This window comes from Paroedura picta, chromosome 14, assembly GCF_049243985.1.
Source record: "Paroedura picta isolate Pp20150507F chromosome 14, Ppicta_v3.0, whole genome shotgun sequence".
Lineage (NCBI taxonomy): Eukaryota > Metazoa > Chordata > Lepidosauria > Squamata > Gekkonidae > Paroedura > Paroedura picta.
The window spans coordinates 19,529,078-19,556,832 of NC_135382.1; the positions used below are offsets into that span (position 1 = coordinate 19,529,078).

Below are 27,755 nucleotides of genomic sequence, written 5' to 3' on the forward strand. Positions count from 1 at the left end.
GGCAGGAGCCAGCATTTCACTTGGGAGATGTCATTCCACTGTGAGGACTCCCATTCCAGTCCTAGAGAAATGATTCTAGCCCCAGGACTGTCATTCCCATCCCACTTTTATTCTGCTGCCAGGGACCATCATTTCACTATTGGATTCTTCTTCTAGGCCCAGAGCAGTATATCTGAGCCCAAGGGCTGTAATCTCACCCTGGAGGCTGTCATTCCAGGCTCAGGGCAGGTTTCTCAAAATCCCTTCCACATTTTCATTGCAATTTTTGTGTGCTGTGGAGCCCGTGCAAGTCAATTGACATTCCTGGCTCCTATTATAGCTAATGGTCTCTCAGGCTGCTCCCACTGCTTCCAATGGGCATTCTTGTCATTCTTTTTTTAGGACATCTCATTCGCTGCTTACTTACAAGTGAATCCCATTGAGTAAAGCAGGGATTCCTTTTGAGTAAGCATGCTTGTGCTCCTGAACCATGCAGCACTTTATTCCCATAGTTGTTTCCACAAGAGTTTATGTTGGGACACAATTTGTTAAGGTGCGGCTGTACAATGACTTGCTTCTAGCTGCACAGGCCCATATAATTCCAGATTTGGAAGTCAGAGCACAGGTCTGTATTGGCCCATTGTTGTTGTTGTTAGGTGTAAAGTTGTGTCCGACCCATCGAGACCCCATGGACAATGATCCTCCAGGCCTTCCTGTCCTCTACCATTCCCCAGAGTCCATTTTAGCTCACACCGACTGCTTCAGTGACTCCACCCACCCACCTCATTCTCTGTCGTCCCCTTCTTCTTTTGCCCTCAATTGGCCCATTAACTACATCAATTCTAGCCACAACACTTCCCTGGCTTCTGGGTGGAAAGCCAGCTGAGGACCCTGCTGGTGACAACAGCAGAAGGAAGCTGGCTGCTCTTCCTGGTGAGGCTCCTCGTACACTTTCTCAGGTGTCCAGGGTGTGGTGCAAGGTAAGGCTAGATTCACATGGGTTTGCTTTCCAAAGCTGGCAGCCTTGGCATGTTGACTCTGAATTCAATGCTCTGGTGTGGAAATGGGGCATCCTGTACAAGGGTGCAGGAGCCCTTGGATTACATGTAATTACTTGTCACTAAATCATGTTGGACTACCTGTGACTTTCTTCCAAGAAAATGCAATCCAGCAGGGAAGGAAGTTTCCTGAAGTTTCATGGGCCTGCCTTTGACAGAGATCCCTTTGCCAGGCAGCAGAATGCAGGGGTGGTGATGGCAAGGAGGGACTCTATCACTGCACTGCACCTGCAGCAAAAACAGTTCTGTAATCCAGGGTAGACAACCTGTGGTCCTCCAGATGTTCATGGGCTACAATTCCCATGAGCCCCTGCCAGCAAACCCTGGCAGGGGCTCATGGGAATTGTAGTCCATGGACATCTGGAGGACCACAGGTTGAACAGCTCAGTAAAGAAAGTCAGCTCTTTGATACATGGGAGACCTGGCTCTGATTCCCATTCCTGGGCATATTCCCTAAAAGGCAAAGCTTCATTCATGCTCAGAAGCAGCAGATTGAAGAAGAGAAAAAGAGGACGCAGAGGGCAAACTAAAACTCACACCTCTGGTGCCGGGGAATGGTTCTCCAACCACTGAATGCACAGGGCACACAGGAACAGGTTCCAGCAAAGGGCATCATGCAACCCCCAGCATCACGGCCCTCTACACTACGTCCCTCTAACAGGGCAGAGACTGCAGAGACAAGGATGGCACCAGATAAGCACACAGCCAGAACAGCTAGAGCACCCAGAGCGCCCCCCCCCCAAGTTCCATCGCCACCTGTGGACCCCAAACTGCAGTGCAAATTCCCACCTGTGCCATCTTTTCTCTGCAGTCAGGGATCTCTCAGCCCCATATAGCCCTAAGCAGCCTGTAGCTGCTTTGAGACGCCTTCGGGTAGTGAAAAGCGGGGTATAAGACCAATTCTTCTTCTGGGGAGGGGGGGCAGTCGAGGGGTGTGATTCGGCAAAAAGCGCAAGCGAAGAGCCCGGCGGCTTCACCTCCTTCGCGGTCTCCTTTCCGCGCGAGACCTCGAGCCCCTGCGGAACTCGCGGCCACCCGGGGCGCTTCGCCGGTGACGCATGCGCACTTCTGAAAAGGCGGGGCGGGGTCGGCGACGGGTCCCCGGCATGGCGAGCGCAGCCAAACGGGTCCGCCGAGAGTCCGGCGCCGGCGCCTTGGCGGCCTTCCTGCAGTGGTGCGACCACGTCGGCCTAGTGCTGAGCCCCAAGGTAGGCCGCGCGGCCTTGTCCCTCAGCCCGCCCAACGCCTCCCGAAGCGGCAGGGATCCAGGGCCGGCCGGCCTGCCTGCTGCGCGCGAAGAAGGCCGCGGCCCGAGGGAGGGAGCCCGGCGGCGGTGGCTTCGGCCTCCCCGGCTTCCCGGTCACCTCGGAGGGGGAGAAGAAGAGCTGGAGCGGCTCAGGTCTTTTTGGGGGCCGCTTCGGAGCCTCCCCTCGCAGAGCTGCGGTGCAAATGCCTGAGCGGGGAATCGTCTCCTCTGATTTCAGGAAGAGCGAACGTGTTTCAGCCGAGGCTGAATCGGGCCCCAGCGGGTGGGGAGACCCGTCGCACTGGAGCCCACTGGATTGGCCCATCTGTGTAGTACTAGATCAGGGGTAGTCAAACTGCGGCCCTCCAGATGTCCATGGACTACAATTCCCAGGAGCCCCTGCCACCATTCGCTGGCAGGGGCTTCTGGGAATTGTAGTCCATGGACATCTGGAGGGCCGCAGTTTGACTACCCCTGTAGCCGGGTTGGTTTGAAGGAGCACAAACACAATTTGAAGCCACCTTTAAGGCCAACAAAGATTTATCCGAGGCGTGCATGCCGTGCAAGGTTCAGTTGTTTTGCAGAACAAGATGTGAGTCCAGTAGTACCTTTCAGTCCAACAAAGATTTGTTCAAGGTGGGAGCTTTGGAGTGCAAGCACTCAACCGTGCAATGTTCAGTAATAGGCAGACAAAATCGGAGTCCAATAGCACCTTTAAGACCAAGAGCGATTTATTCAAGGTGTGCATGCCGTGCAGTGTTCAGTTATATGCAGAACAAAATGTGAGCCCAATTATCGCACCTTTAAGACCAACAAAGATTTATTCAAGGTGTGAGCCTTTGAATGCATTTGAAAGCTCCTGCCTTGAATAAATCTTTGTTGGTCTTAAAGCTGCTCTTGGACTCACATCTTGTTCTGTATTTTACTGCATATTACTGAACATTGCATCGCTGAGGAAGGCGGTGCAGGATTGGGGATCGTGGCGACAGCTGTGCCATGGGATCACCAAGAGTCGGACACGACTGAATGGCTGACAATAACAACATATTACTGTATATGTTGTACTGTTGTGGTGCAAGATGCAACAATCTACAGTCCGGCCAATCTGTTGAGTTATGGTTAAATGTTTAAATGGTTTAAGGTTGAAATGTTCACAAATTGATGCAATTTGCTGAGACTAATTTGGGAGTGTCCTGCATTTTATATTATATCAAAGCATGTATATGGGACCATGTTGTAAACCAGCCTGAGCCACAAGGAAATGTGATAAATAAATAAAGGGGGGGGGAGGAAGAATCTTGGGCCCACCTTGTGTGCTTGGCCTTTCCCACCTCACAGGGTTGCCGTGAGGGTGGAATGGAGGGGAGGAAAGCATGAATCTTTATGCTTTATGCTAGTCACAGGGCTGCTGTGCAAGTAAAATGGAGAGAGGGAGAGCCACAAGGCAGGTCAGCTGTCCCAGAAAGTGACTGGAAGGCATCCTCCTACCCTAGGATGGATGGAGGTTTCAAGGTAGGCTTAGCAGAGTGTTAGGATAAAGGTCTTTGTGACGGAAGGTATGTAAAAAGCTACTAGGTCTTAGGAGAATTAATAGATATTCCATCTCATCCAAGACAGGTTTGGTCAGTTGCACTTTGCCTAAAAAAGGGATACCTGCAGCCTGGTGACTGTGCTGATACAGGGTGGGCTTTTCCAGAAATGGCTGCACAATCCTGTCCCGTGCTGTTTAACAGTAAATGATTTGATTCCTGAGCATTTCCCATCTCGGTCTTAAAGCCAATAGGTTGTTCCACCAGAAAAAGCAGCATAACAAAAAGTTATCACTGTTCAGGGATGATATTTAATTGCAGCAACAGCATATATTAATGTTATACCAAAGCCCAGGTCTGCTAATGGGGTCATTAAATGATAGTTAGATGTTAGTTAGATATTCAGATGTGGATTCAGAAATTTTCTTCTCTGATCCAGATAGATGACACAGAAAAAGAAGAAATGCTCAATAGTTTCTACCAAAGCATTAAATCCCAAATTTATCAAAATCTGATAGTGTGCTTCTCTGATGACATTGTAGAACTACTAGATTTATGTACTCCCATGGTTGAAAGCATTGGAATGGTTATATATTTTAAAATATATGTATGTCTTGCTCTTCCTTCCGTAGTTTAGTCCAACTTCTGTTTTTCTTCTAAACACATATATCAAGAAGTCTTTTAAAATCATACTTTGCCAAGAGTGTGGTGGCATTTGCTATTATAAGTAAGCCACCTTGGGGTACAGAAGAAGTGAAACTTCACAAGACTGCAGCTTTTTATCCCGGATTCAGTTGGTATTATTTCCTTTCCTTCTTCACTTGTACAACTAGTAACATGGTGGGTAAAGAGAGTTGTTCCTCTCTTAATCCTCAGGGCTTGTGAATAGGTGGCCTGTTAATAGTTAACTAATCTGTGTTAAATGATGTTTCTAGATATTTGTACCTAACAAGGAATAGCTGAACTAGCTCTGGATATTCTCTTACAGGTTTGCGTGAGCAGAGAAGGCACAGTGGCTGATTATGGCCTGATAGCCAGAGAGGACCTTCTGGCTGGAGAAGTCCTTTTCACTGTCCCAAGAACTGCGCTCCTTTCACAACACACAAGTTCCATATCTTCCCTTCTGGAGAAAGGTACCAGAAACATATGTCATGTAAGGAACCAGAAGGTGGGCAAGTGTAGAGTTGGTGAGGAAACTCAAGCTTAAAATCTGGGGCAACTATGCATTGTCATGACTCATTATGCCCTGTTTGGTTGCAGAGCAGCTGCATGTCCCCTTGTATGCACTTTAATGCTTACAAATTAGAAAAGCCTGTAAGTTCTCCCCCGCCCCGCCCCCATGCTATATTCCCCCAGTTCTGCTACTAGAATAAGGCTGAAAAAAGATGCAGTTGCTTGGCTAATCTCAAGTGGTTTCTTGTTCCTTGAAAATTAAAAAGCTTCTGGAATTTATTTGCTTCTTTGCCTGCATCAGAACAAGATTCTTTGGAGAGCCCATCTGGCTGGATCCCTCTCCTGATTTCTCTTCTCCATGAATCCACAATCAGTAACTCTCACTGGGGGACTTATTTTTCCCTGTGGCCTGATTTCATTGGCCTGGATCATCCGATGTTCTGGTAAGACACTATAGTTTAATGGTTCTGTTCAATCAGTGTCCATCTGTGGATGGCAAAGAGTGCAGACTGTGTAGGGCAGAAGAGGGCACTTCTAAGAAAAAAAACTTATCTAGGCCTGATGGCCATATAGCAGTGCATGAAAACCCACGAGCCATGTTTTGTAACTATTAAAAAGGACAGGATGGATGCTCTGGGATAGTCGTAGTTGGGTGTTTCTATGCTGAGCACCCTTTACTGTTACTTTGTTTTGAGAGGCAAGCTTGTTAATCATTTTTAATTAGATTCAAGCCCAGTAGCACCTGGAGACCAAGAAGATTTTCAGGGTATAAGCTTTCAAGAGTCAAAGCTGTCTTCATTGGATACAAGTAGATACTCATCTGTAGGGAGATATGAATCTTATGTCCCTATTCAGCCCTGGGGGCTCATTTTTCTGAACTTATGAATTAACTCCGGTTCATCAATCTCACATTGTAATCTTCCCTTGAAGTTTCTTTGAGGACTGCATAGGTAATGTCATATGTAATGTCTACAGAGATTTCATGGGAGAGTGAAAACTAAGCAGACTTCTTTTAACAAGGAAAAGTTACTGAAGTGGGGTGGTGGGAGAAGAAGAGGAATAATACTTGTGGTGGGGGGTGTACACAGAAACCAGATCATGCAGTCTTTGGGACAAGGAAAACCAGATTGACTTGAAAGGACACTTAAGAGGGCAATTAGGAGAGTAAGTATTTTTGTGGCCAGTGCTATATGGCAACCATCGCATTAATACTGGTGCGGGCTATTTATTTATTCTGAAAAGGAAATGGCACTTTCTTTTTGCTGTTTTGTTCAGGAGCAAGGAAGAACGGTGGAGGCTTCTGCAGGGTACAGGGATCTTAGAAGCTGTGGACAAAGACTTGGCTAATATTGAGAAGGAGTATTCTTCCATCATCCTACCCTTCCTGAAGGCCCACCCAGATCTCTTCAACCCCAACGTGCATACACTGGAACTGTACAAGAAGCTGGTGGCATTTGTTATGGCCTACAGGTAAGCGGGAGGGCAATAGCAGATGGTCTGTGGAAGACTGAAGTGATGCCCCAGCACTGTTCTAGCTGTTCTCGACTGGTTTTCATGTATTCCTGAAGATTATATCCCACTTCTCAAAGTAAAAAGCACTTGAGTGCTGTAGGATGTGCAGGGGGATGAGAAGTGCCAACATCTGAAATTCAAGTGACCCATTTTGCAATTTTCAGCATAACTCTCCAGGGAGTTGCGTATGTACAGAGAGTGACTCGAGAGGGATCCCTCTTGGGCTTGAAGAGGAGAACGAATGCAAGGAATTGTTGGAGAGAATTGTCAGTGCTGCTGTGTCACTCTCCAATTCCCCATCTAATTCTCTGGCTGGACAGCTGCAGAAGACTTTAAGGGAAAGATTTTCCTCAGAACTGAATGTGAAACTCAAATGAACTTAAGCAGAAATATTTCAGGCTATGCATATAAATTCAGAGATGGGATAGAAGCAGAAGGGCAACCTGTAATGCGTAGTAAGTAAAGATGTCCTACTGCATGGCAATCAGAACAGAAGAAGCGCCCTGCTGGGTCAGACTGGTGGTCCATTTAGTCCAGCATTCTGTCTCCTTTGCTGGTCAGCCTGTTACTTTGGAGGGGCCAATTACAGGTTAATGCCTCTGTAGTTGGAGGTTCCCTTCAGTCACCATGGCCAGTAGCCATTGATGAACCTCTCCTCCATGAATTTCAGGGGCTTAATTTGTCTATGTGGCCATCACTGCATCTTTTGGAAGTGGATTCCACATTTTAATTACTCATTGAACAAGGAATTGAACAAGCTTTGGAGTCATAGAATCATAGAGTTGGAAGGGGCCATACAGGCCATCTAGTCTAACCCCCTGCTCAACGCAGGATCAGCCCTAAGCATCCTAAAGCATCCAAGAAAAGTGTGTATCCAACCTTTGCTTGAAGACTGCCAGTGAGGGGGAATTTACCACCTCCCTAGGCAGCCTATTCCACTGCTGAACTACTCGGACTGTGAAACATTTTTTCCTGATATCTAGCCTATATCGTTGTACTTGTAGTTTAAACCCATTACTGCATGTCCTTTCCTCTGCAGCCAATGGGAACAGCATCCTGCCCTCCTCCAAACTCCTTTGGAGTTGCCTTGCAGTTCTTGTCTGGTGTTGGTTCCTGTACTTTTGCCATTCTCAGCTGTGCCGATCCTTGGGCTGTGGGCAGTTCTTTCCTGCTTGTTGCCTTGTTCTGTCATCTGTTCATTTTATTCTCCAATCAGTTTCCAGGAGCCTTTGGAGGAAGATGAGGAGGATGAAGAGGCACCCAACCCTCCTGTGATGGTGCCCATGGCAGACCTTCTGAATCATGTGGCCAACCACAATGCCAACTTGGAATATTCCCCGGTGAGCAGAGCATACAGTGCGTAAAGCCATTTGGGCCCTGTTATGTATAATGCCATCTCCTCCAGCTTAGTGCAAGGGGATTTTCCCAGTGGCGGCACAGGTGCATGCCCGCATGTGAGTTGCATCTTGCCTTGTCGATTCTCTTCATTCTGCCCTCTCACTGGCTGGACAGCAATTCCTAAGTTGGAAGAGATTTGACAGCCCTTCTGTCACATGCACACAGACATACCTTGTGAAGTTTTCAAAGACTCCATATCCACAACAAATGACTCGCCAAGGCTTATTCCCAGGGGAGCAGGTTGCCGCTAGTGAATTCTGGCTCTGTTCCCTCCGCAGGAGTGCTTGAAAATGGTGGCGATTCAGCCCATCCTCAAGGGCCAAGAGGTCTTCAACACCTATGGACAAATGGCCAGTTGGCAGCTCCTCCACATGTATGGCTTTGCTCAACCGTATCCTGGCAATAGGGATGATGCTGCTGACATCCAAATGTTGACACTGTGCAAAGCCGCTCTGCAAGGCAAGTGACTGCCTGATCCGAAGATCCATTATTTGGCAATCTGGCAGAAGGATTTTTTAAAGAGCGGATCTACACCTCTCTCTCTCGTGGCTTTCTCTAGCTCTTGTTTCCCTCAATTAATGCAGGCATTGGAGTGCACTCCATGCCGCCTGCCTCACCTATCAGAAACTGGCAGATCTGTGAGACATCTCTGCTGCCAGGCTGGAAGAGCAGAGCATTCTGTCTTCTAAGCCACATGAGCCTGTGTCTTTGTTCATGCTTCCCTTTGTAAAGAGAAAGGTCGGAAAGAAAACATGGGGAAGCAGTTTGCTTTTCATTGTGGGCTAAGAGATGCAATAATGACATACCAACCCAGCCTGGCTTGCATGTTTGAACTGCACTGTTCTTTGGCCTGTTTTCTCCACCCCAGCTACAAAAACGGATGCAGAGCAGGAGCTGGTCTTGGAGCAGTGGGATCTTCTCTGTCAGATGGAGATGGTGGGTGAGGAAGGAGCGTTTGTGATTGGCTGGGAGAAGGTGTTGACTGAAGAGGAATTGTTCACAGCGTTGAAGGTGAGTGCTCTGGTAGACTGCTTTAGCTGACGGCAGAATGCTCCACTTGAAAGGTGGCGTTTAACATGCTTGCTCCCTGCCAGCTGACTGATTAATTCCATCCCATTGATTCTGGTCTGTCCCCCTGGGGCAAGAGAGAACAACTCTGCTCCATCCTCCTATGTGGCACCCTTTTAAATACTTGAAGATGGTTATCAGATCCCCTCTCAGTCGTCTCCTCTCTAGGCTAAACAGACCAAGCTCCCCCAACCTTTCTTCATATGTCTTGGTCTCATACTGAGAAATGTTTCATGTTTTCTAGCCAATTCTTCCTTCTAGAGTGAACTTGGCTCCTGCATGGAAAGTAGGTGTTTAACTCAAATCACAACCTCTCCAACTCAAGCCAGCCATTAAATTCAAGGGAAAAAAGCACTCCCCATATCCTGTGCTCTCACTCAAAACCCTCCAAAATGAGGACGGGTGTGTGTGTTAAGACAGCTTAGCTCTACTATTCAAACTTTTTAACTAGAGATGACAGAGTGAAAAGCACTGGAAACCAAAACCATGTACTCTGCACCAGTAAGCCCCCCCCCGACCTCCCCCAGTGCAGTCCCATAAGGCTGAGTCCAGCATCCCAACCTAACCCTAAAGCTCCTGTATTACTAGTGTGTTCCCTCCTTCTTCAGCTTGTGCACTCAAAGCTCCCTGTAAAATGAGAGCACATGTACACGTGTGTGCATGTTGGTCTTGTGTGCCACTTACACTGGCTTCTTTACTATGGCAAACTCCATAAATGCACTTTGTTTTGGCAAGATTACACCATCAGGTACCCTCCAACCCTGTCTTAAGAGACCAGAAGTAAACCGTAGCATAACATTTCAAGAGCCACATAGCTGACTTGAGCAGCTACCTCAGACAACAGCACTGAGCATGCATTCTCACTGAAGAACCAGCAGTAATTCCTGCCTTCTTTGGATTTAGGTGTTGGGTATGTCTGCAGAGGAATTCAAGGAGTTCAAAGAGCAAGAGGGCTGGACCAACGAAATGGGTGAGAATGGGAACACTGACCTGACACTCTCCATGGTACCGACACTCAAGGCATCTTGGAAGAAACTGCTCTTTGATGCCACGCTGCTAACGTTGCAGGCCTACAGCTCTGATTTGAAAGCAGAGGAAGAAGTGCTCAGCGACCAGCAGGCCTTTTCAGAACTGAGCAGCCGGGAACAGTTTGCCATGCAAGTGCGTTATGGGCAGAAGAAAATTTTGCAACAGTTACTTGAGCTAGCAAGTTCATAGCAAAACGAGTGGAACTCTAACCTTCTCTTCATTATCTGTCTTGTGATGCAGCCTGCCACGGAATGTTTTCTTCAGCTAAGCTCCTATAGGGGGTGCTACTGCCCTGTCACGGGTATGCATACATGCAGCTTCCCACCAAAACGCATGATTGGAGGTGGAGCGCCCCATACCCTCAGTTCTTTGTTCGCTGCCATGAAGAACAATCACCTCTCTTATGGCCTCAAAAGCTAGCTTTAAAAAGTGCTCCCGCTGTGGGGTTAAGATCCCCTACATGGATGAACATGACCGCTGCTCTGTCTGGTTGAGGCATATGTCAGAGCATGCAGGATCCCCCAGGTTGAAGGCTGCATTTTGGGAAATGGCCCTGTCAACGGGACCTCCAAAACCGGCCTCAGAGCCTATGTCATCCGTTTCCGCTCGTACCCCTGGAGCAGTTTTGATTCAGGCATTGGTTCTGACCCTTCTTGAAAAGAGACCGGCTTCTACTACTCTGTCCCTGGCCACCTCTACTACAGAGACCATCATGGATCAAGGTCCCGGACCTCATCCTGAATCAGGCACCAGAAGGAATTGCGTTTACGCTAAGCAAGACCTTACAGGGGAGAGAGCTGGTGCAACTTTAGGTTGCATCCTGATGCTGGAGGAGAATACTCATATCATGCAGAACAGTGAATATTGAATTTCAAATTCCTGTCCAGCCAGGAAGTTCAGGCAGACTGTGGCTTATTCATTTGCTCCTCCTTTTTGTATGATATAAAACTTTAACAATGAAATGTAGACTCAGGCCTTGTGTGGAAATAAGACTAGGTATTTGTCCACAACAACATAGCATTCATTTTTTGTTGTACAAACTGATGGGATAAGAAAGCAGGCCTTCACCCAATAGCCAAGATGTCAGGGAATGAAAGCAAGTGAACTGCCAGTAAACAATGAGGCATGCCATGCTTTATCCTCAAAAAAAATGTGTATCAAAAGGATGTGACGCACATAGCAAACTGAAATAATATGCACCTCAGAATGTTGAGTAACAGAGTTCTCATTATTGTGGCTTCAAGGCACGGCTAAGATACTCTGACCAATCTTCATTGGAGGTTTGTATTCCTGTGATATAAATGTGTTTTCTGATTTTTTTTTTTAATGAAGGGCTTTACAGTGGCTGATTCTTTAATACTGTCCAAACCCCAACCTTCCAATGTAATAGCAGAACCAAATCCGAGATTCTTTTTTAGAACAGCTTCTCAGTGTTGTCTTCTTTTCCCTACCCCGCAAGCCGGAATGACATCTGTTTTTAAAAATCAAAGGCATTCTACTTAATCTGCCAGTATTAGAAGACAAACATACATCAAGTGGCCTTGCTGGTGTGTCTGGCTGGTATAATGTAACCAGATTGGTAACCAGAAGGCCAACTATAATATTCGGCTAGATTCTGTCTATCACATGGAAGAGGAATACAAATATAACCAGATTTATCCAAAGCTGCGGAAGTCAGGGCCTTTTTGATTAACAGAGAGAACTATTTACCAACACTCTTAACAGCCAGGTGAAGAGAAAACTAGGACACTTGCTGCAGGTCATGACTTTAATGTTTAACTACAGTATGCATACATACAAGAAGTGGGAGAACTAAAGCCCAAGAGAACTAGAAAGGCTACAAAATACAACACATGGACCAATACATTTACAAAACATTCAAAATCCTTACAAAATGGGCTGTATTGGTCCTTTTTGTTCTTTTTACAAACTCAAACTTTGTGGCCAAAGGAGAGTAGTTAATAGATTTTCATACCCTCCCTATCCCAAAATTTACAAGTGTCAAGAAAATCTACAGGCCTTGTCTGGTTCTCCTGCTAAAATAATCAGCCCTCTCAACAAGGGCCTGAGGTGTATCTTTGCCAGCCGAAAGAAGGAGTCCTCCAACTTCCACACATCTTGCTGTCAGCATGTGATACGGGGTAAGTACCCCACTGGACCCTAAACTCTCCCCCCTTTTATGTCAAAGAATCCTGTGCTCCAACACATCCACATTTCTTTTCCTTTAACAACTTTTGTGATTTATAGGTCCCCCATCCACAAGAAAAAAAAATAAGTTACATAATATTTAAACTGGCTTTTCCATATTCTTTGGGAGTCTGGGAACGTCGGGACAAGCAGATCTGCCCTTGAGAAAAACTTGGCATCAGCGGCCACCACTTCCTTATAAGCTGGCCAGGCGCTGGGGGTGGTGCCTCTCTCGAAACAAAACTTGCACAAACCCAAAGTCCAGACAAATATTTCTGTTCTGTGTATTTACAATAGTTCGAAATTATATTCACAGCATATTCTGTATTTTGGCCAAGAGTCAAAAACTTGCTTTAAACTTTGGAACATGCCCACGCAGGAGGAGACTCGTCACACACAGATCTGTGATGTAAGCCCAACATGGAGAGGGAGGAGGGGGCGTGGCCTCCAAGCTCTGGGGAAGACCCACACGCATTCTTCTGCCAGCTTGATGGGATGGAGACCTCCGGGGTGGCCTACTTCCGACTCAGCGTCCACTTCCTCTTAACTAGCACCGGTCCCTTCCATCACTTGCTGTGCCTGCTTCTGCCCCATGCAGCACTGTGCCACGGACTGGAACAGCCTACGGCAAGGACAGAGACTTCATTTCGAGACAACTCATCCTCCCCCCAAAAGGAGCATACTGAAGCCCCCCCCCCACACCCCACGCACTAAAAATAAAACGGAAACCAATGGTTTTGATTACTCACTTTTCAATCTCTGGAGCACAATGAACAAACTCATGGTTCCAGAATTTAAATGCTGGGTTTTTAATCAGCTCAATAAAGGTAATTAGCAGACCCCATGGGTGAGGCCTGTTTACAATCAGTCGCTCTAAGAGAACCCTATAAAATAAAAACAAGAGGAAAATGAGATGACGTGTGGGCAACTGCTTGGGGAGAGACACGGCACAAGGCAGCGGGACCGGCTTCTGGAAACCCCTCAATGAAACAAAGAGCAGCATCCCTGTAACAGGGAGGTTCTTCTATAAATGCAGCTGCTGGAAGAGGGGAAGAAACCTTCCACCTTGCTTTTGCCCCTCCTTGCCAGCCCAAGACAAAAGCTCATCCAGAACTTCTCAGACTTTGGGCTTGGCTGTCATATTCCTAGACTTCATCATTTCAGTCAGCCAAGGAGGGTTGGCCTGCCTCAATGCTCCTTTATACAAACCTCCTCCAAAATCTCTGAAAAGTTCTAGCAAACTACAGCCTTCCCTCTTACATGTAAATATCCCTATGTATGAGGGGGAGAGGTCCACAGCCTATGGTCTTGAATAGAAACTGTACAACCCAGGAACTGGTAGAACTCCTTGTCTGCAGTCTGAGAGAACTCAACAAGAAGCAGGTCAAGAGATTTAGACCCCTCTCACCTGGTGATTTGTTCTTGAATAGCTTCAGTGTTGGCTTCCGCAAATAAGTAAAGCATGGTGCAGCTGAAATAGTGCGTATGACTGTTGGGGTACCGTAACTGATTGGCAATGGCATTCAAGAAGAGGTACCGACCTGGAAAAAAAAGGTATTTCTGTTAAAAAAAATAGATTCGCTTGACCGCCTCCTAAGCGACAAGTTCAGGCAAAGCCAATGCAATTGGGTCCTACTTCCATCCGTACTTGACTCCATTTAATGAAAAAGAAGCAACAGGCTGGGTTGGGTGCAGCACATAATATTTCTCCACCTAATTGCTTGGAAGTAGTTAACTCACTGATGCAACCATTAAAACATGCTGATTCAGACTTTGCTCAGGGGAGCAGTAGGCTCAGCCCCAATGAAATCTCTTAATTTTGAATGAGCTTCAATGTAGTATTTTAGAAAATTATTTATACGACATAAGTATGCAAAAATTACGCCATGGTAACAAATTATTTTGCTTCAATTTATTATACACAAGAGGTTCCCCAATGCAGCTGAAACACAAGGACAAACAGAACTGGGGGAAGGAAAAGAGAAAGCAACATGGGACAGAAGCCAGGAAGACATGAGGCCTTTAAAGCAGGGGTAGTCAACCTGTGGTCCTCCAGATGTCCATGGACTACAATTCCCATGAGCCCCTGCCAGCATTTGCTGGCAGGGGTTCGTGGGTATTGTAGTCCATGGACATCTGGAGGACCACAGGTTGACTACCCCTGCTTTAAAGGACAAGGATAAAGGCAGGGGAAAGAGCTGGTGATAAGACTCATGCAGAACACAAAACCATGGGGAGGCACAGGTGGCTGGACAAAAAGCAGACAAGAGTCTAGCACATTGGTTCTCAACCTTTTCTTCACTGAGACCCACAACCTTGGCAGCGGCAGCACAGCACGCATGTCCATGCGCACAGCAATCGAGCCGGTGTGGAGGCAGCCATTGCCATGACTCTGCTGCCACCACCTGCTGCCGGGGCGGTGGGCAACTTGGCAATCCCGGAGAAGGGGCCAAGCGACCCCAAATGGGGTTGCGACCCCAAGTTTGAGAACCACTGGTCTAGCAGAAAGTCTAACATTAAGGGAGTGTCATGAGAGGGCATAGTACTGACATCTCCCGAGGCAACTGTTTTGGGGTCCACCGCTAAAGCTGAAGGCTATTTTTACCTTCTGTGTCCAGATCTACCGCCAGATTCTGAAAGATGTCCATATGAGCCGAGTGGGTGATGGTGCTCATGGAGGGAGTGCTGCCTTTGTTGTGAATGTGCGCGATAGCCTGGGTACCTACATACAGCACCAGGGCATTTATTAACTGGATATTGTAACGATTGCCAGGCTCGTTCGACACCTAAGGGAACAAATGCAAAAGAGGTCAAATCGTCTGAGTCCAGAGCTCTGAAGACTCTTGTGGGCTGCAGAATTTGTGCAAGGCCTTCCCCATCTCGAGCTACTGTAACAGGGAACAGGACAAGTCTTCTCACAGCTGTCCTGACACCACATGTTACAGGAGTGGTCACTTCAATTCATCCCAGAATTACTCAGGATAGCCAGCAGGAGTACATGGAGGAAAGGACTTACTCCCCTGAATGGCAAAGATGCCCTCATATGACACTCCTTAACATAGCAAACTTCCACCATCCACAGGAACCGGGAAAATTAACTGCCTAATTCCTGGCTCAGTCTCTCTCATGCAAGAGAGAGCATGCTGGATATGTACCATTCCTTCTGGATTTATGTATGGAAGACTCTGTTTGCTTGTCTCCTGCAAGTTGGCCTTCTTGAGGGATCACTTGTGGAGCAGCCCACCAAACTATTTTCCACACAGGAATGTGAGCATTGTGCTTTCCAGGGAGATGTGACGGAGCTCTCTGAACCCTCCCCAGCTGCTATTATTTAGGGGGATTGCCCAATCAGTCTGCATACCCATTATATAATCTTGGCTACACATTTTATGTTATTATCAACTTGCTGTGTGTAATTCTGCCCCCTAATAAATAAATATTGACGGAAATTGCCTCACCTGCAAATTGCTACGAAGGTCGGACAAGAACGTGACTGGAGAGCGTGTTTTGAGATAGGAATCCAAATCCTTCTTGAACTGAGGGGGCATTACTCCCGTGAAGTTGGTGAGGATCCGAGGAGCAATGTTAATCTCACTCAACATGTCCACCTGTCAACACACACACACACTTTAGAATGCTCCTACTGGAGAATGCTGGCTATATACTTCCTTGAGCTACAAAGAGCCACACTATTGGCATCCCTTACACAATTGTTGTGTTTTCTGTTCATTTGTTTTTATTAACCCACAATGAGCGTAGCGCTGCAACTGCTCAGTCAGCCAGCCATTCTAAGTTGATCTCAGAGTTATCTGAATTCTTAAAATCCTGGCGGCCACAAAGCAATACAATCACATCCCTCTTGGATGATCTCTCAACCAACCCAAGCAATGGTTTGGCTGCAAGGACGTGGTGAAACCTCTCACCTGTGCCGAGGTGCATATTACCTTAAGGTTAGGAGTGAAGGGATCCGGTAGCCTCATGTTTCGTGGGAAGGCACTCAAGATCAGATTCCTTAGCTGAATGCAGTTTGGAGGAATCACGTCACAGAACCCGTAGTGGTAATCGCAGAGGAATTCTGGGAAATCGTGTAATAAGACCAGCAACACACGCAGGGTACCCTACAGGGAAAAAAAAGGATTAAGGTTATTTCCCCGCCAGCTGTATCCTTACATCACTCATACAAAACAGGCAACTTTTCTGTACGGCAGCATTAATTTACCTTGTAGAGAATTTGCATAGGTTTGGCAAGTTCCACATTCCTCAGGAAAGGGGCCAGGTATTTAAATAGGTCGATCAGCAGTTGAGCATACATTGGCCAGCCCTGCAAATAAATCACATGAACACAGTTATAAGACCTTTTCAGGCCTCCTGATAATATCTAGCCTAGCTTCCATTTAACATTAAAGAGGTGGAAGCAAACATTTGCATTGTATTCCAGTAGTCAGATAGACCAGGGGTAGTCAAACTGCGGCCCTCCAGATGTCCATGGACTACAATTCCCAGGAGCCCCCGCCAGCATTTGCTGGCAGGGGCTCCTGGGAATTGTAGTCCATGGACATCTGGAGGGCCGCAGTTTGACTATCCCTGGACTACGCTCTTATCTAATCTCTTACATTTAACTGGAAGCTGTGTGCCTTATGGGATGAACCCTCTCTGGGCTTGGAGAAAAAAGACTGATAAGTCAGTATTATTGGACTGACCATGCTAAGGTTGCCAAAATAATATAGCACACTTTGGCCAAAGGTACTATTAGTAAGCAATCCACAATTTTCAGCCTTGTAGACCGTTCATCTAAGATGGCTTCCTGGTTCAGTCATGTTTCTATACCCATTTAGGCAATCTACGAAAATAAACCATCTGCAGTTTCCGGTTACACAATGAAAATATGGGAAAACAAATGAACGTTGTACTTCAACAGCAGACATTAAAAAAGTGGCGTAAAAACATTCTAGTTAAACAAAACCTGGAAACCAAGATGTATCCTTATTCCCTGCAGAAGCTTCATAAATTACAGAAGATAAACTGCAGCCACACCTTCTGCTGTGGTGTATGTGCCAGCATTCTTGCAATAAATATCCGATGGGAGATCAATTCTAACCAAGCATAAACAAAACCTGGAGCTTTTGTGGGTCTCAGGATGTGAAATGTGTTACTGAAAGAGAAAAGAAAAATTGCATCACACAAGTTTTATGTGGGGTTTGTATAACTTAAGGGGGGTTTGTATAACAAGGGGAGAATGTATGCTACTAACAAAGCTGTATCACTCACGCTCAGAGCTGCTCTCAAAACTACATGCTCTTGGAGCACACTCTGATGTCACCATGCCAGTTATTTTAGTTAATTTACAGAGTTTTTATTTATTGACATACTTGGAAAGCACTCCCAACCAACCGTGTTGTTTCACTGCTTCTGTGACTGACCAGTCCTTTTACTACTAGATACAGTGACAAACCATGTTACATCTGAAAATGGCCTTAAAATTAAAAAAAAAAAAACACGCCCTAAGAATTAAAGTAAGCTTCTTGGCTGCACTGTCACCCACAAAAGTGTGAAAAGACAATAAGTAGCTAATGAAGCAGACTTGGGCAGAGAAGTCAGCAGTTTTTGAATAGGGAACTGGAGAACCTCCTCTCTCAATGGTTGTTAATTCCTTGGTGCCAACCCCTCCAAAACCACTTATCACTGTGCTTTAAAAAACCCGGAAATATGCAGAAGTATACAAAATAAATGTTACAATATCCCATTTTTCCTGAAGGTGGCATAAAACATACAACTGTAGCAGTAAATGTTTTGTTAAAATTCATTACTGACTATTAAAACCTATCAGCTATTTATACATATACACCCAAATATATATGCAATCACAATTAAAATAAATGTGCAAAAGGCTTTCTAAAGTGAGAACTTTTACTTATGGTATACTCCCATTCTTCCAGGTGTCCACATCTGGGATACCACTGCTGCCTGGTTAGAAGACAGGGTCACTCTTCTGCCCCCCTCCCCCACACCTTCAAAAGTAGATGAGCAGGAAAATTCCTACCCTATTTCTTCAGCATTATCAACTGAATATCCAACTTGGCAGCCAATTTAAAGAGGCAATTATAACCCGCAGTTATAATAATTCTGAGCCTCTAAACACGAAGAGCAAGACTAGCGAAAATCCTCACTACTGGGTGGGCAGAAAGACAGTTGTAAAACTGTGAATAATAATTTTAAAATTCTAGTTGTAGTTCCTGTGCTTCCAAATGCTTTCCTGAGCATCCTGGCAAAGCTACCACTTCACTCTTCAAGACTGAACTATTCAGGAGACTCCTCCCTGACAGCTGAAGATCGTGGGGACACTACCAGTTTGTTTTGTACATTTTAATTAACAAACTGTTGGCACTGGGTTTTTTTGACATGGATAGGTTATAACACTATGTTCACCACCTTCAGTTCTTAGCTGGAGAAAAGCAAGCTAAAAGCACTCTGTATTGCTCCTCGGTATCGTTTGGGGTGTAGTGGCCCCTCTTTTTTAGACAACACCCTATCACAGTTCTCTCTCCCTGTTTGTTTATGTTCTCCACCTACTCTGCGATCAGAATCATTAGTTCAGCCCAGTCCTCCATGCTCTACCAGCATGTTATGTTCATCAATTATCTCTATTAGGGATGGGAAAAATAGTCCCTGCATCCTTGTCTTCATGCAGACAAGTGAGAGTCTTAGGAGCCAGAATAATCTCCTTTATTTTTCCCCAACACACAATTTCTCTGCAATTTCACCCTTGCCTTGCTTGTTAAATGTTTCTTGAACAAGTTTCTCTTTTCTGCTTTTTTTTTTTTTACTGTAATCAGTGATCTTAATTACGAGGTAGGGCAGCAACTATTTAGGTATGTTCTCAGGAACCTTGAAGAGAGCCCTTTGGGTTGGCAGGCAGGCAAGAACTCTCAGCATCTATCTGCTCTTGCTGGCAACGGGTTAAAAATTATTTCCACTGGGGAGGGAGGAATAATGCTGGTGACCTTGCTGAGTTCTCATAAGCAGATGCCTTTACATGCCGGATTAAGTTTTGCAGCCAGGTAAAACTAGGTAGCCTGCACAATGCTTCATGACTTCAAAAACTATTCTCTGGACACCCAGGAGAGTCTTGGCATTTCCTTCAGAACTGACGAATGCCTAGTTAAGAACAGAATTCCACATACTCTCTAATGTTACCTAATCAGCATCGTTCTGAAAACAGAAGATGGTTCTCTTGCTATGCCAACATTCAAGGCTAAGCAGAGTAAAACAAATCACAGCTTAAGAGTAGAGCTGACAGAAGTTCAATATGACCTACCAGAATGCTGTGAGGGTCTGAAAATTAATTGTTTCCAGGACATGTTCAGGGGCATTTAATTCCAACAGCAACATGATGAAAATGCGGTGGTAGGGGAGCTGCTGAAATTCACTCTGACGAACATCATGATCTTGCAACAGAACTCCCACCACTATCCCAAGAACCTACAGAGAGGAACGAACAGAAGCTTTATTGATCTAGTTGAGTATCAACCGAGATAATATGTTTATAAACATTCTATATTTATGTAATTTAAGAGCATAAAAGCCTCAATTTTCTAAAAAACTCAAAAAGAGAGAGGGCAAGCTATGAACTGCTGCAGCCTCTGCTTCATTAGCTCATGTATCTTAAGTTTTTACCATCTAAAATAAAGTTGGAAAACAAACCACAACTGTGGTAGCAAGCGTTATCTAATAACTAAGCATATGTGGTTATCAATTTAAACTTCTTAACATTGCAGACACTAAACCTTCATTAGTGACTACCAAATTAATAACAAAGTCACATCTAACTCACATTGTCTAATGCTGCAGATTTTAATTCAATGCAATCTTATCTGAGTAAATTAAAAAGCGTTTTACTTATTCCTGATAGGGAAATGATCGAGGATCTCATGCACTATGTAATGGACTGCCCCCTCTATGATGAACCAAGAGGCAGGTTTATTAAAATAATTCTCCCTACCACCTCAGGCCTCTCAAAAACTGAATATATGATCTTTCTATTATCAGATACTGATGCCTACGTTACCAGTAGAGTTGCACTGTTTGCTCTCGCCACTAGGAAAATTAGGTCCAAATTGTGCAATCGGGACTAAAACCCTAATCATTATGGTTCCTTTTTATCTCTGTAACTTTATACTACCACACAGGAACTCAATTGACAACTTTTAAACTCCCCATGATCTTATCAGTTTTATGTTTTAATTTTAACTGATTTTGTATATAACAGTCAATTTGCTTGAAATGGCCAATGGCTAACTAATAAGCTGAATCTGAATTATTCCAAACAAAAATATTTAACAGGTGGTTTTCTTTTTCAGTGCTTGTCAACTTTCTGATTTTCAAAATGGGAACAGTCAGGCAAAAAAGGTCAGAGGGATGAAGCAAGGGAGAAAAGTATTCCCTCTCTGAAGTTTTTCCACCCCACTTCTCCAGGCCCTCACATCTCTGATTATGACTCACAACAGATTATTACTATCAGACTTGATAAATGTGTGCAACCAAAAATTCTATGGTGTGTAATCCTTGAGGCCCAAGACAAAGTCCCAAAACGCTGACATCAAAATATTTCCAAATGTTTGGAACTAGGTCCTATTTCATACAGCTCAAGGATCCCTTCTGAAGCGCAGCCCCCTCTCCCAACCTGCCAAACACAAGAAGGCAAGCAAGTCCTGTAGAACAGGGGTAGTCAACCTGTGGTCCTCCAGATGTTCATGGACTTCAATTCCCATGAGCCCCTGCCAGCGTTTGCTGGCAGGGGCTCATGGGAATTGAAGTCCATGAACATCTGGAGGACCACAGGTTTGACTACCCCTGTTGTAGAAGAAAAGGGAATCCTCTGACCTTGTTGAGCAAATTGATCTTGGTGACCGTGTTGGCAGCCTCCCCAGAGTGCTTCACCAGCAGTGCAATAAGGCGCACAAAGGCATCCAGGTTGTGGTAACACTTGGCACGGATCATGGTGGGATTGGCAGCAGGGTTGTGCTGCTGCTCTGCTTGAGCGCGGTAGCTGATTTCCACACACATTTCCGTGCAAAGGCGAAAGAACCGCGTGATCAAGTCGTCGGTCTTCAAGATTCCTTGCTGATGCATCTGTTTCGGAGACAAAAGACAAACTCAGACCTGCAGGATTGGTCTCCGGTCCAAAAGAACCCAGCACTATTCCCAATATGTAAACTGAAAGATTAGTGGCATTCATTCCAACAGAGGGAGAAATTAATTCCAACATTAATTCTGCAGAGGGAGAATTTTTTTGTTGTTGCTGCTTCTTCAAGGCCAGGCCCTACACTTACCATTGCAGTGTGGAAGCCCTTCCTCATAGCCAGGCCTCACATCACACTGATAGCATCTGAATACAGGAGCTATGTGGCAAGGTGGCAGTGCTGCCACAAAAGCAACCATGTCATCCACAAAGTCCCTGGCTCAGTCATATCTGTGCCACTGCAGCCGGGTCAGACTATGAGGATGCAGTTTTCACTTTACAATGGACAAGTTGTCTCTCTGTTATACTTGCAAAACAAGCAAATTTTCAACCATGAATTGTAGCATCACAGTGAGAAGCCTTCTGACAGGACAGGTTGTGTTTTCACTGAATATATAGATAGTGACTGTAAGTGCAATTTGACTACTATTCACATGCAATGAAGCATTTTGATATAATCTTCACAACGTATCATATCTTATATTTCAGGTTCTCTTTGTCTTAATGGACAAGGCATACATGTGCCCATCATAACACTTCTATGACTCATCTAACAACATAAAGGCAAATTCAAGTGGGTAGCCATGTTGGTCTGAAATATTATGACAAAATTTGTGTCCAATAGCACCTTCTTTGTTGGTCTTAAAGGTCCTATTGGACTCATATTTTGTTAACATAAAGGCAAGTGTAATTTTGTTTCTTAAATCAGAAAGGAATAGCTTTTACAACCACCACTTCTCCCAGAATCCCTGAAGGAAGAAGGGACTTGAGCAATTAATTCTTGTGCAATAAGTTACCAGCTTTCTTTTTGACTGCAAAATTTAACACACAAACTAGTCAGAGGGATCTCACATTTGTAAGAATAACATTTTTCAACGTTGTCTCTTTAGTGGAGACAAACACCGTGGTCTCTCTGAACATTTATGTCAACTGATGTTGGTTATCCATTATTAGCAATTGCTCAACATTGTTAGGAAATGCTGTTTTAATACAGGGCTTGTGGTAGCAACAGTTGGAAAATATGAATATAGACAATCCTGAAGGCTGAACTGTGGTTGTTTCTTAAATTTCTGAGCTGACTTCTGGAACCAAAGAAAACTTGTCAAGGATTGCTTTAATACACGTCTACAGTTATAGTGAGCTTTTATACAAACATGTTAACACAACAGAGAGAGCCTGAATTTGCCTCATTCAAAGGGTAACAGAAGCCCTGGGGGATGTTGGAAATGCAATTCTCACAGAGGGAACAAAAAGTCATCAGAAGAGCAAAGAGTCACTTCAAGCCACCAGCCCAGAGCAGCCTCCAAATTCCAGTCTGCATGAAGGGTTCTGCATAGCATCACAATCTTTGTACATGCATCTACCAAGAACGTTAGTGCATTTAACTGAAATCATAAGAGGTGATCCTTCTCTTATCACCTGCTGAAAGGAAACTTGACAGACACACTGGACTGTGTGCTAGAAATATGACGTAAAGCTCTTGTTAATGCTATAGGTCTTTTAGGGCAGATTTTCGTGTTGATATATTTGTTTAAAAAAACCCTCCATTTAGTCTTTCAACCACTGAAACCAATAAGTACAGTATCACATTCATTAAAAGCATCTTACTCTTAATGACCTACTTGGTGATTCTGTAAAGCACAGCTACCGTATACAAGGTTGAGATTTCTGCATATTCAATGAACATTCCAATGACACAAAAAAAGCATTTGGTCATAACTGAGCCCTCTCTATTGTGTGTCTGAGAGAGTGACTATTAGAGCTGGGGGTTGTGTATCATGAGACAAATATTCTGCAGCCCTAATTTCTTCTCACTCCAGAATCCTGTTTTATGAGCTCTGGCCACAATGTAGTTCAAAATGACTTGACAGAGGATTAAACAGAATGGTCACAACAGCATTTATTTTGAATCCCAAGTAGCTGTGTACATACTTGTTTGCAAAGGAACAAAACTCCTTAGCAACTTATTCTTGATGACGGATGAGATTAGGATTGGAGGATGGAAGCTGAGAGGCACAGGGCCCAAAGCCCTAATATCTCTCATGCTTTCTTTCCATCACAGTATAGGGAAGGTTAAAAAAAGGGGTTAGATGAGTCACTTCTTGCTTGTTTAGACCTGAACCTCAAGAGTACATACTCCAAGTCTAGTGCTACCCTACTGAGGCACAGAACTTGGTGATCACCTACCTACTCGTCCAGCCCTGGCTCACAGCATTGCCATGCTACAGTCTAATAAATGACATTCTTAATGATCTATTCCCCCAAAGCTTCTTGTGCTCTAACTTTGATTAAGATAGAGCAGTACCATAAAAGCAGGAGGGGGGAAGCATACAGCAAATATATGAAAGAATAGCGTGCTCTTCTCCGACACCTAAAATACAAACCTTAATGCCATATGATGCACAGAAAGTACTTCATAAATAGGACACTGACACAAAGAAGGTGCTACACCAATCACCATTCAAGTAAATCTCTGAATGTACAGGTATCTGTAACAGGGTGTCCACAGCACACTTGGAAGAATGGGGCAGGTTCATATATGAGAGATAAGTGGATTAAGACCAAGGTATATAAAGAGTAGTTCATTCATATGACTCTGATCCATACTTGAGCAGTAAGTGTACTTTAACTGAGAGAGCCAGTTTGGTGTAGTGGTTAGGAGTGCGGACTTCTAATCTGGAATGCCGGGTTCGATTCTGCGCTCCCCCACATGCAGCCAGCTGGGTGACCTTGGGCTTGCCACAGCACTGATAAAACTGCTCTGACCGAGCAGTGATATCAGGGCTCTCTCAGCCTCACCCACCCCACAGGGTGTCTGTTGTGGGGAGAGGAATGGGAAGGCGACTGTAAGCCGCTTTGAGCCTTCTTCGGGTAGGGAAAAATGGCATATAAGAATCTGGCTCCTACATTCTAAACCAGTTTAAAGACAGTTCCATCACATCAGGACAGACTAATCCAAGTGCTACTAGAGCATGGGGGCAAAGTTTCCTCTATCCAGCTAAAGCTAGATGAATGCACTTTAAGTCACAGAGGCCAAGTCTAATGTCACCTCCCACTCTTAAGGGAGAGAGCAGTCCCATTTTCATCATCTTTGCAGGCTGAACCTTATTAGCTCTCAGCTAACTTAAGACAGGGTGTGACCAGAATAACCCAGGCTGGCTCGATCTTATCAGCTCTCAGAAGCTAAGCAGGGTCAGCCCTGGCTAGTGTTTGGATGGGAGACCTCCAAGGAATACCAGGGCTGAGATGCAGAGGCAGGCAATGGCAAACCACCTCCGAATGTCACTTGCCTTGAAAGCCGTATGGGGGTCACCATAAATCACCTGTAACTTGATGGCACTTTCTACCACCACAGCTTATTACAAAGACTATGGGCTAGATAAAAAAAGAGACCAGGGCTTCAACTGCATATTGATTGCACTTTACTCTGGGTCTCCAGCAAACTCTTCCAAGGGGTTGTTACCATTCCTTGGCCCTTAGAAGCCTAAAGGGCAAGAATGAGAAGTCAGAAGGCATGCTGCACTTCAGGGAAGCTAAGATAAAGCTAGTCCTGGACCACTAGGATCAGTTCTTCTGGACAGCATTTCACAGACCACTTTTGATTTAATATCTCCCCACTAACCATTTTTTTTGCTATCATTACCACAGATGAAGTTCAGAAATGAACACTTGGTTTTGCCTAACTGGACTAAGACCAAGTTTCTTTTGCTTCTGTTCAAGTCCTAACTACTTTGTGAGCCCAAGCACAGTTCCGAAAGTAAAGGGCTGAACATATTCTATTACATCAGGAAGAATATTTAGGAGAGGACTGTGTATCTAGGTTCTTTTGCCCATACCAGCTTCTTTGGTTTCCTCCCCATAAAAAAGATCCTTTTGCCCCACTGGCTTGTGCAGGTATACTATTGAACACATCACTGTTTTTAATCTGGTCTGAGATGGGAAGAAACGCTAGGCAATATTGCTTGAAGCTCCAGCCAGATGGATGTTCCAGCTTTGATTCAGAGTGAGATCAAACTCCCAGAACTCAGCTGGGAAAACTATCAGCATAGGAGCTAATTTCACTGAGAGGGATGGACAGTTGGCATTCCTCCTAAACACAAAACTGGCAGATACTGACTTTTTCTTTCCCAAGTCTGATAAGGTACAGGAGACAGCCCCCTGTCTTGGCGGGGCTTTGTGGTCTGGCATTACATTTTGTTCCCCCCTCTGGGGCAAGAAGAGATGCTCTAAAGGAGGAACTGTTTCTGCCAGCTGCCTCAGAAATTGCCATCTAGGTCTGCAGCTTCTAGGCTCCTAAGGAGTGGTTTGCAGAACTGAAAGCTGAAAGATTACTTGGCTATATATCTTTTAGTCAGGGCAACTAGGGCCTTTGGTTGTGCAAGTTCTCCAAAGAGCTTGGAAACTGTGATGGACGAGCAAAGTGAGTTCTTGGGCCAGGGTCTACCTGCCAGTTCCTGAATCAGGTCCTCAGCTCTAAAGTGTAATTTTGGGAAGGATGGCAGTTAGGCAATAGGAGAGCTAACATTCTTGGGGTGGGCACCCGGATAAGTCGATTTCTCATATCCCAAAATGTGCAGCCATGACGTTTGTCAACTTGGGTCCAAGCCCCTCCACCAGACAGCTGTTCTGCTGAACTCTATGTGTGAGGAGATGCTTTGGATGAGGTTATTTAAGTCTCTGCCCCTTTCAGAGAATTCAACTCTTGTGGGCTTCTGTGATAAACTGAGGCACCAGCAGCTAGAAAGGCAGAAGCCCCACCATCATGTGGGAACCTGATGTATTTAAAAGCATGTTCATGGCTCTGCCTCCTGGAGATGAAAATTTACTATATCGGAGGCCATACTACCACAACACAGAACTATAGAGCTTAGTTTTTCTGTTCCAAACCTGTTGTGTGGCAGTTAACTCTGCACCTTCAATCCATTAAAGCAAAAGAGATGACTATGATTCCAGCCTATTTAAAAAGCCAACTTGGAATATTTGTGAGGATTTTCCTGTCCTTAATGACATCTTGTGGTGCACAACCACCAAACAAAAAGGAGACCGTGCAGGGTATATGCTATGTGCTACTGAGCTAAAGAGGAGATAATTTGGGACCATGTGAAACTATTTGATTTAAAAAGATACTTAGAATCGGACTTGTTTGCTAGCCGGAAAAACTGAACTGGGACCTTATTCATAGATTTGGGAAGACGCTTTAAATGCTAGCTGCAAAGGAATCTCTCCTCAGAAGCAACTCTTTTGAGTGGGGGACAACATTAAATGAGCAAAGCAGACTGGCAGTGGCTGATTCATTAGTTCTGACCCCTCATGATGCAAGCAAACATCATACATCTAACAGAAAAAATGATATTCCGTATCTACTAGGTATGTGCACACAGGGATGACAGGTGGTGAACAGGAAAGCTTGGGGGACTCGCAGCTACACAACACCATACTTGATCAAAGGGCTTTACGCCCTAATGTCGAATAAAAAGCACCTTTCTTTCCAAAAGCTCTACCTGTCCAACAAACGCAGAGAATGCTTTGGTACTGTCACGACCAGCTGCAGCAGAATGGTAGAGATTGACCCATTCCCTCAGTAGGTATTCTGCCTTCTCCCTCAGGCCAGGGGGATCATCATACTCAGAGGCTTGAGAGATTCCAGAATGCATCATAAAGTTTGGCCCTCCATGAGCACGATCAATCATGGCTTCATAGTTGGAGCGTACCACTTCCATCAGCTGTGGTAACCTAGAAAGAGATCCAGGATGTGGAAGCTTAGTTTCCAAGGGTTGGGATGTAGAAATGTCATCAAGCAAACAATAAAATGCTTTATTCTGATTCGTATCCGTCTCCTTCACAGAGACATACATGAGAGGATCGCCCAAGGGCAGCCAGTCAACGTAACAGCTGGACTTTACACAAGGTCTCCCCTGCCCAAATCCCCGAAGTTATCTGATCTGCCATAAGCTTCACAGTTCAGAAATTCAACAAGGTCAGTTTCTCAGATAATTTGGAAAACGATATGAACCACAGTTCAAGGCCAAGCTCCCAAGCTGCTTTCTCATCAGTGCAGGGAGAAGACTACAAGCACAGACTCCAGGAACGAATCTGCTGGAGTTGGCGGAGGGAGGAGGGGAAGATGTTCTCTTGCTCTCTCACATACTCAACACCTGGAACCTCTCTTTTCTTCCATGTGGCTCAGTGTACACCGTTTCCTATCCCCATTTTATCTTGAGGACCACCTCTGTGATGCATGTTAGGGGCACAGTCAGCCCTTGATGGCTGTGTGAGGGATCTGGTCCTGGGGTCTCCCATGTCGTAGCCTAGCTACCATCCCCTCGCTCTAATATGTA

General features: G+C 45.1%; 2 protein-coding genes across 8 annotated transcripts in view; one reads left to right on the top strand and one right to left on the bottom strand.

Annotated features, from left to right (window-relative positions):
• Positions 1-2,001: 2,001 nt before the first annotated feature.
• Positions 2,002-11,314, top strand: SETD6 (SET domain containing 6, protein lysine methyltransferase). The gene is made up of 8 exons (XM_077310251.1): positions 2,002-2,245; positions 4,801-4,945; positions 5,287-5,428; positions 6,261-6,455; positions 7,714-7,837; positions 8,174-8,354; positions 8,764-8,906; positions 9,867-11,314. Exons 1-8 carry the CDS (start codon positions 2,096-2,098, stop codon positions 10,179-10,181), a joined length of 1,395 nt encoding a protein of 464 aa, XP_077166366.1. The 5' UTR covers positions 2,002-2,095; the 3' UTR covers positions 10,182-11,314.
• Positions 11,315-11,746: 432 nt separating this feature from the next.
• CNOT1 (CCR4-NOT transcription complex subunit 1) overlaps positions 11,747-27,755 on the bottom strand; it is a 76,231-nt gene continuing 60,222 nt past the window's right edge. For 5 of the 7 annotated variants that reach the window (XM_077310244.1, XM_077310249.1, XM_077310245.1 and 2 more), the window contains 11 exons: positions 26,898-27,150; positions 21,060-21,308; positions 19,495-19,658; positions 17,214-17,331; positions 16,399-16,500; positions 16,124-16,297; positions 15,638-15,787; positions 14,785-14,965; positions 13,588-13,720; positions 12,929-13,063; positions 11,747-12,801 (listed from right to left, as the gene is read on the bottom strand). In XM_077310244.1, coding sequence (XP_077166359.1) covers positions 12,723-12,801; positions 12,929-13,063; positions 13,588-13,720; positions 14,785-14,965; positions 15,638-15,787; positions 16,124-16,297; positions 16,399-16,500; positions 17,214-17,331; positions 19,495-19,658; positions 21,060-21,308; positions 26,898-27,150 — 1,738 coding nt within the window. In that variant the 3' untranslated portion in view covers positions 11,747-12,722. The remainder of the gene's footprint in view (positions 12,802-12,928; positions 13,064-13,587; positions 13,721-14,784; positions 14,966-15,637; positions 15,788-16,123; positions 16,298-16,398; positions 16,501-17,213; positions 17,332-19,494; positions 19,659-21,059; positions 21,309-26,897; positions 27,151-27,755) is intronic. The other 2 variants (XM_077310248.1, XM_077310247.1) reach the window with 1 other exon arrangement.

What these genes read in the sequence shown, in the direction of transcription:
- SETD6 (XM_077310251.1), top strand. Translation starts at nt 2,096, where the DNA reads ATGCGCACTTCTGAAAAGGCGGGGCGGGGTCGGCGACGGGTCCCCGGC. An exon ending in GCATTTGTTATGGCCTACAG is followed by an intron (nt 6,456 to 7,713) that starts GTAAGCGGGAGG and finishes TTCTCCAATCAG; the next exon opens with TTTCCAGGAGCCTTTGGAGG. An exon ending in GTGCAAAGCCGCTCTGCAAG is followed by an intron (nt 8,355 to 8,763) that starts GCAAGTGACTGC and finishes TCTCCACCCCAG; the next exon opens with CTACAAAAACGGATGCAGAG.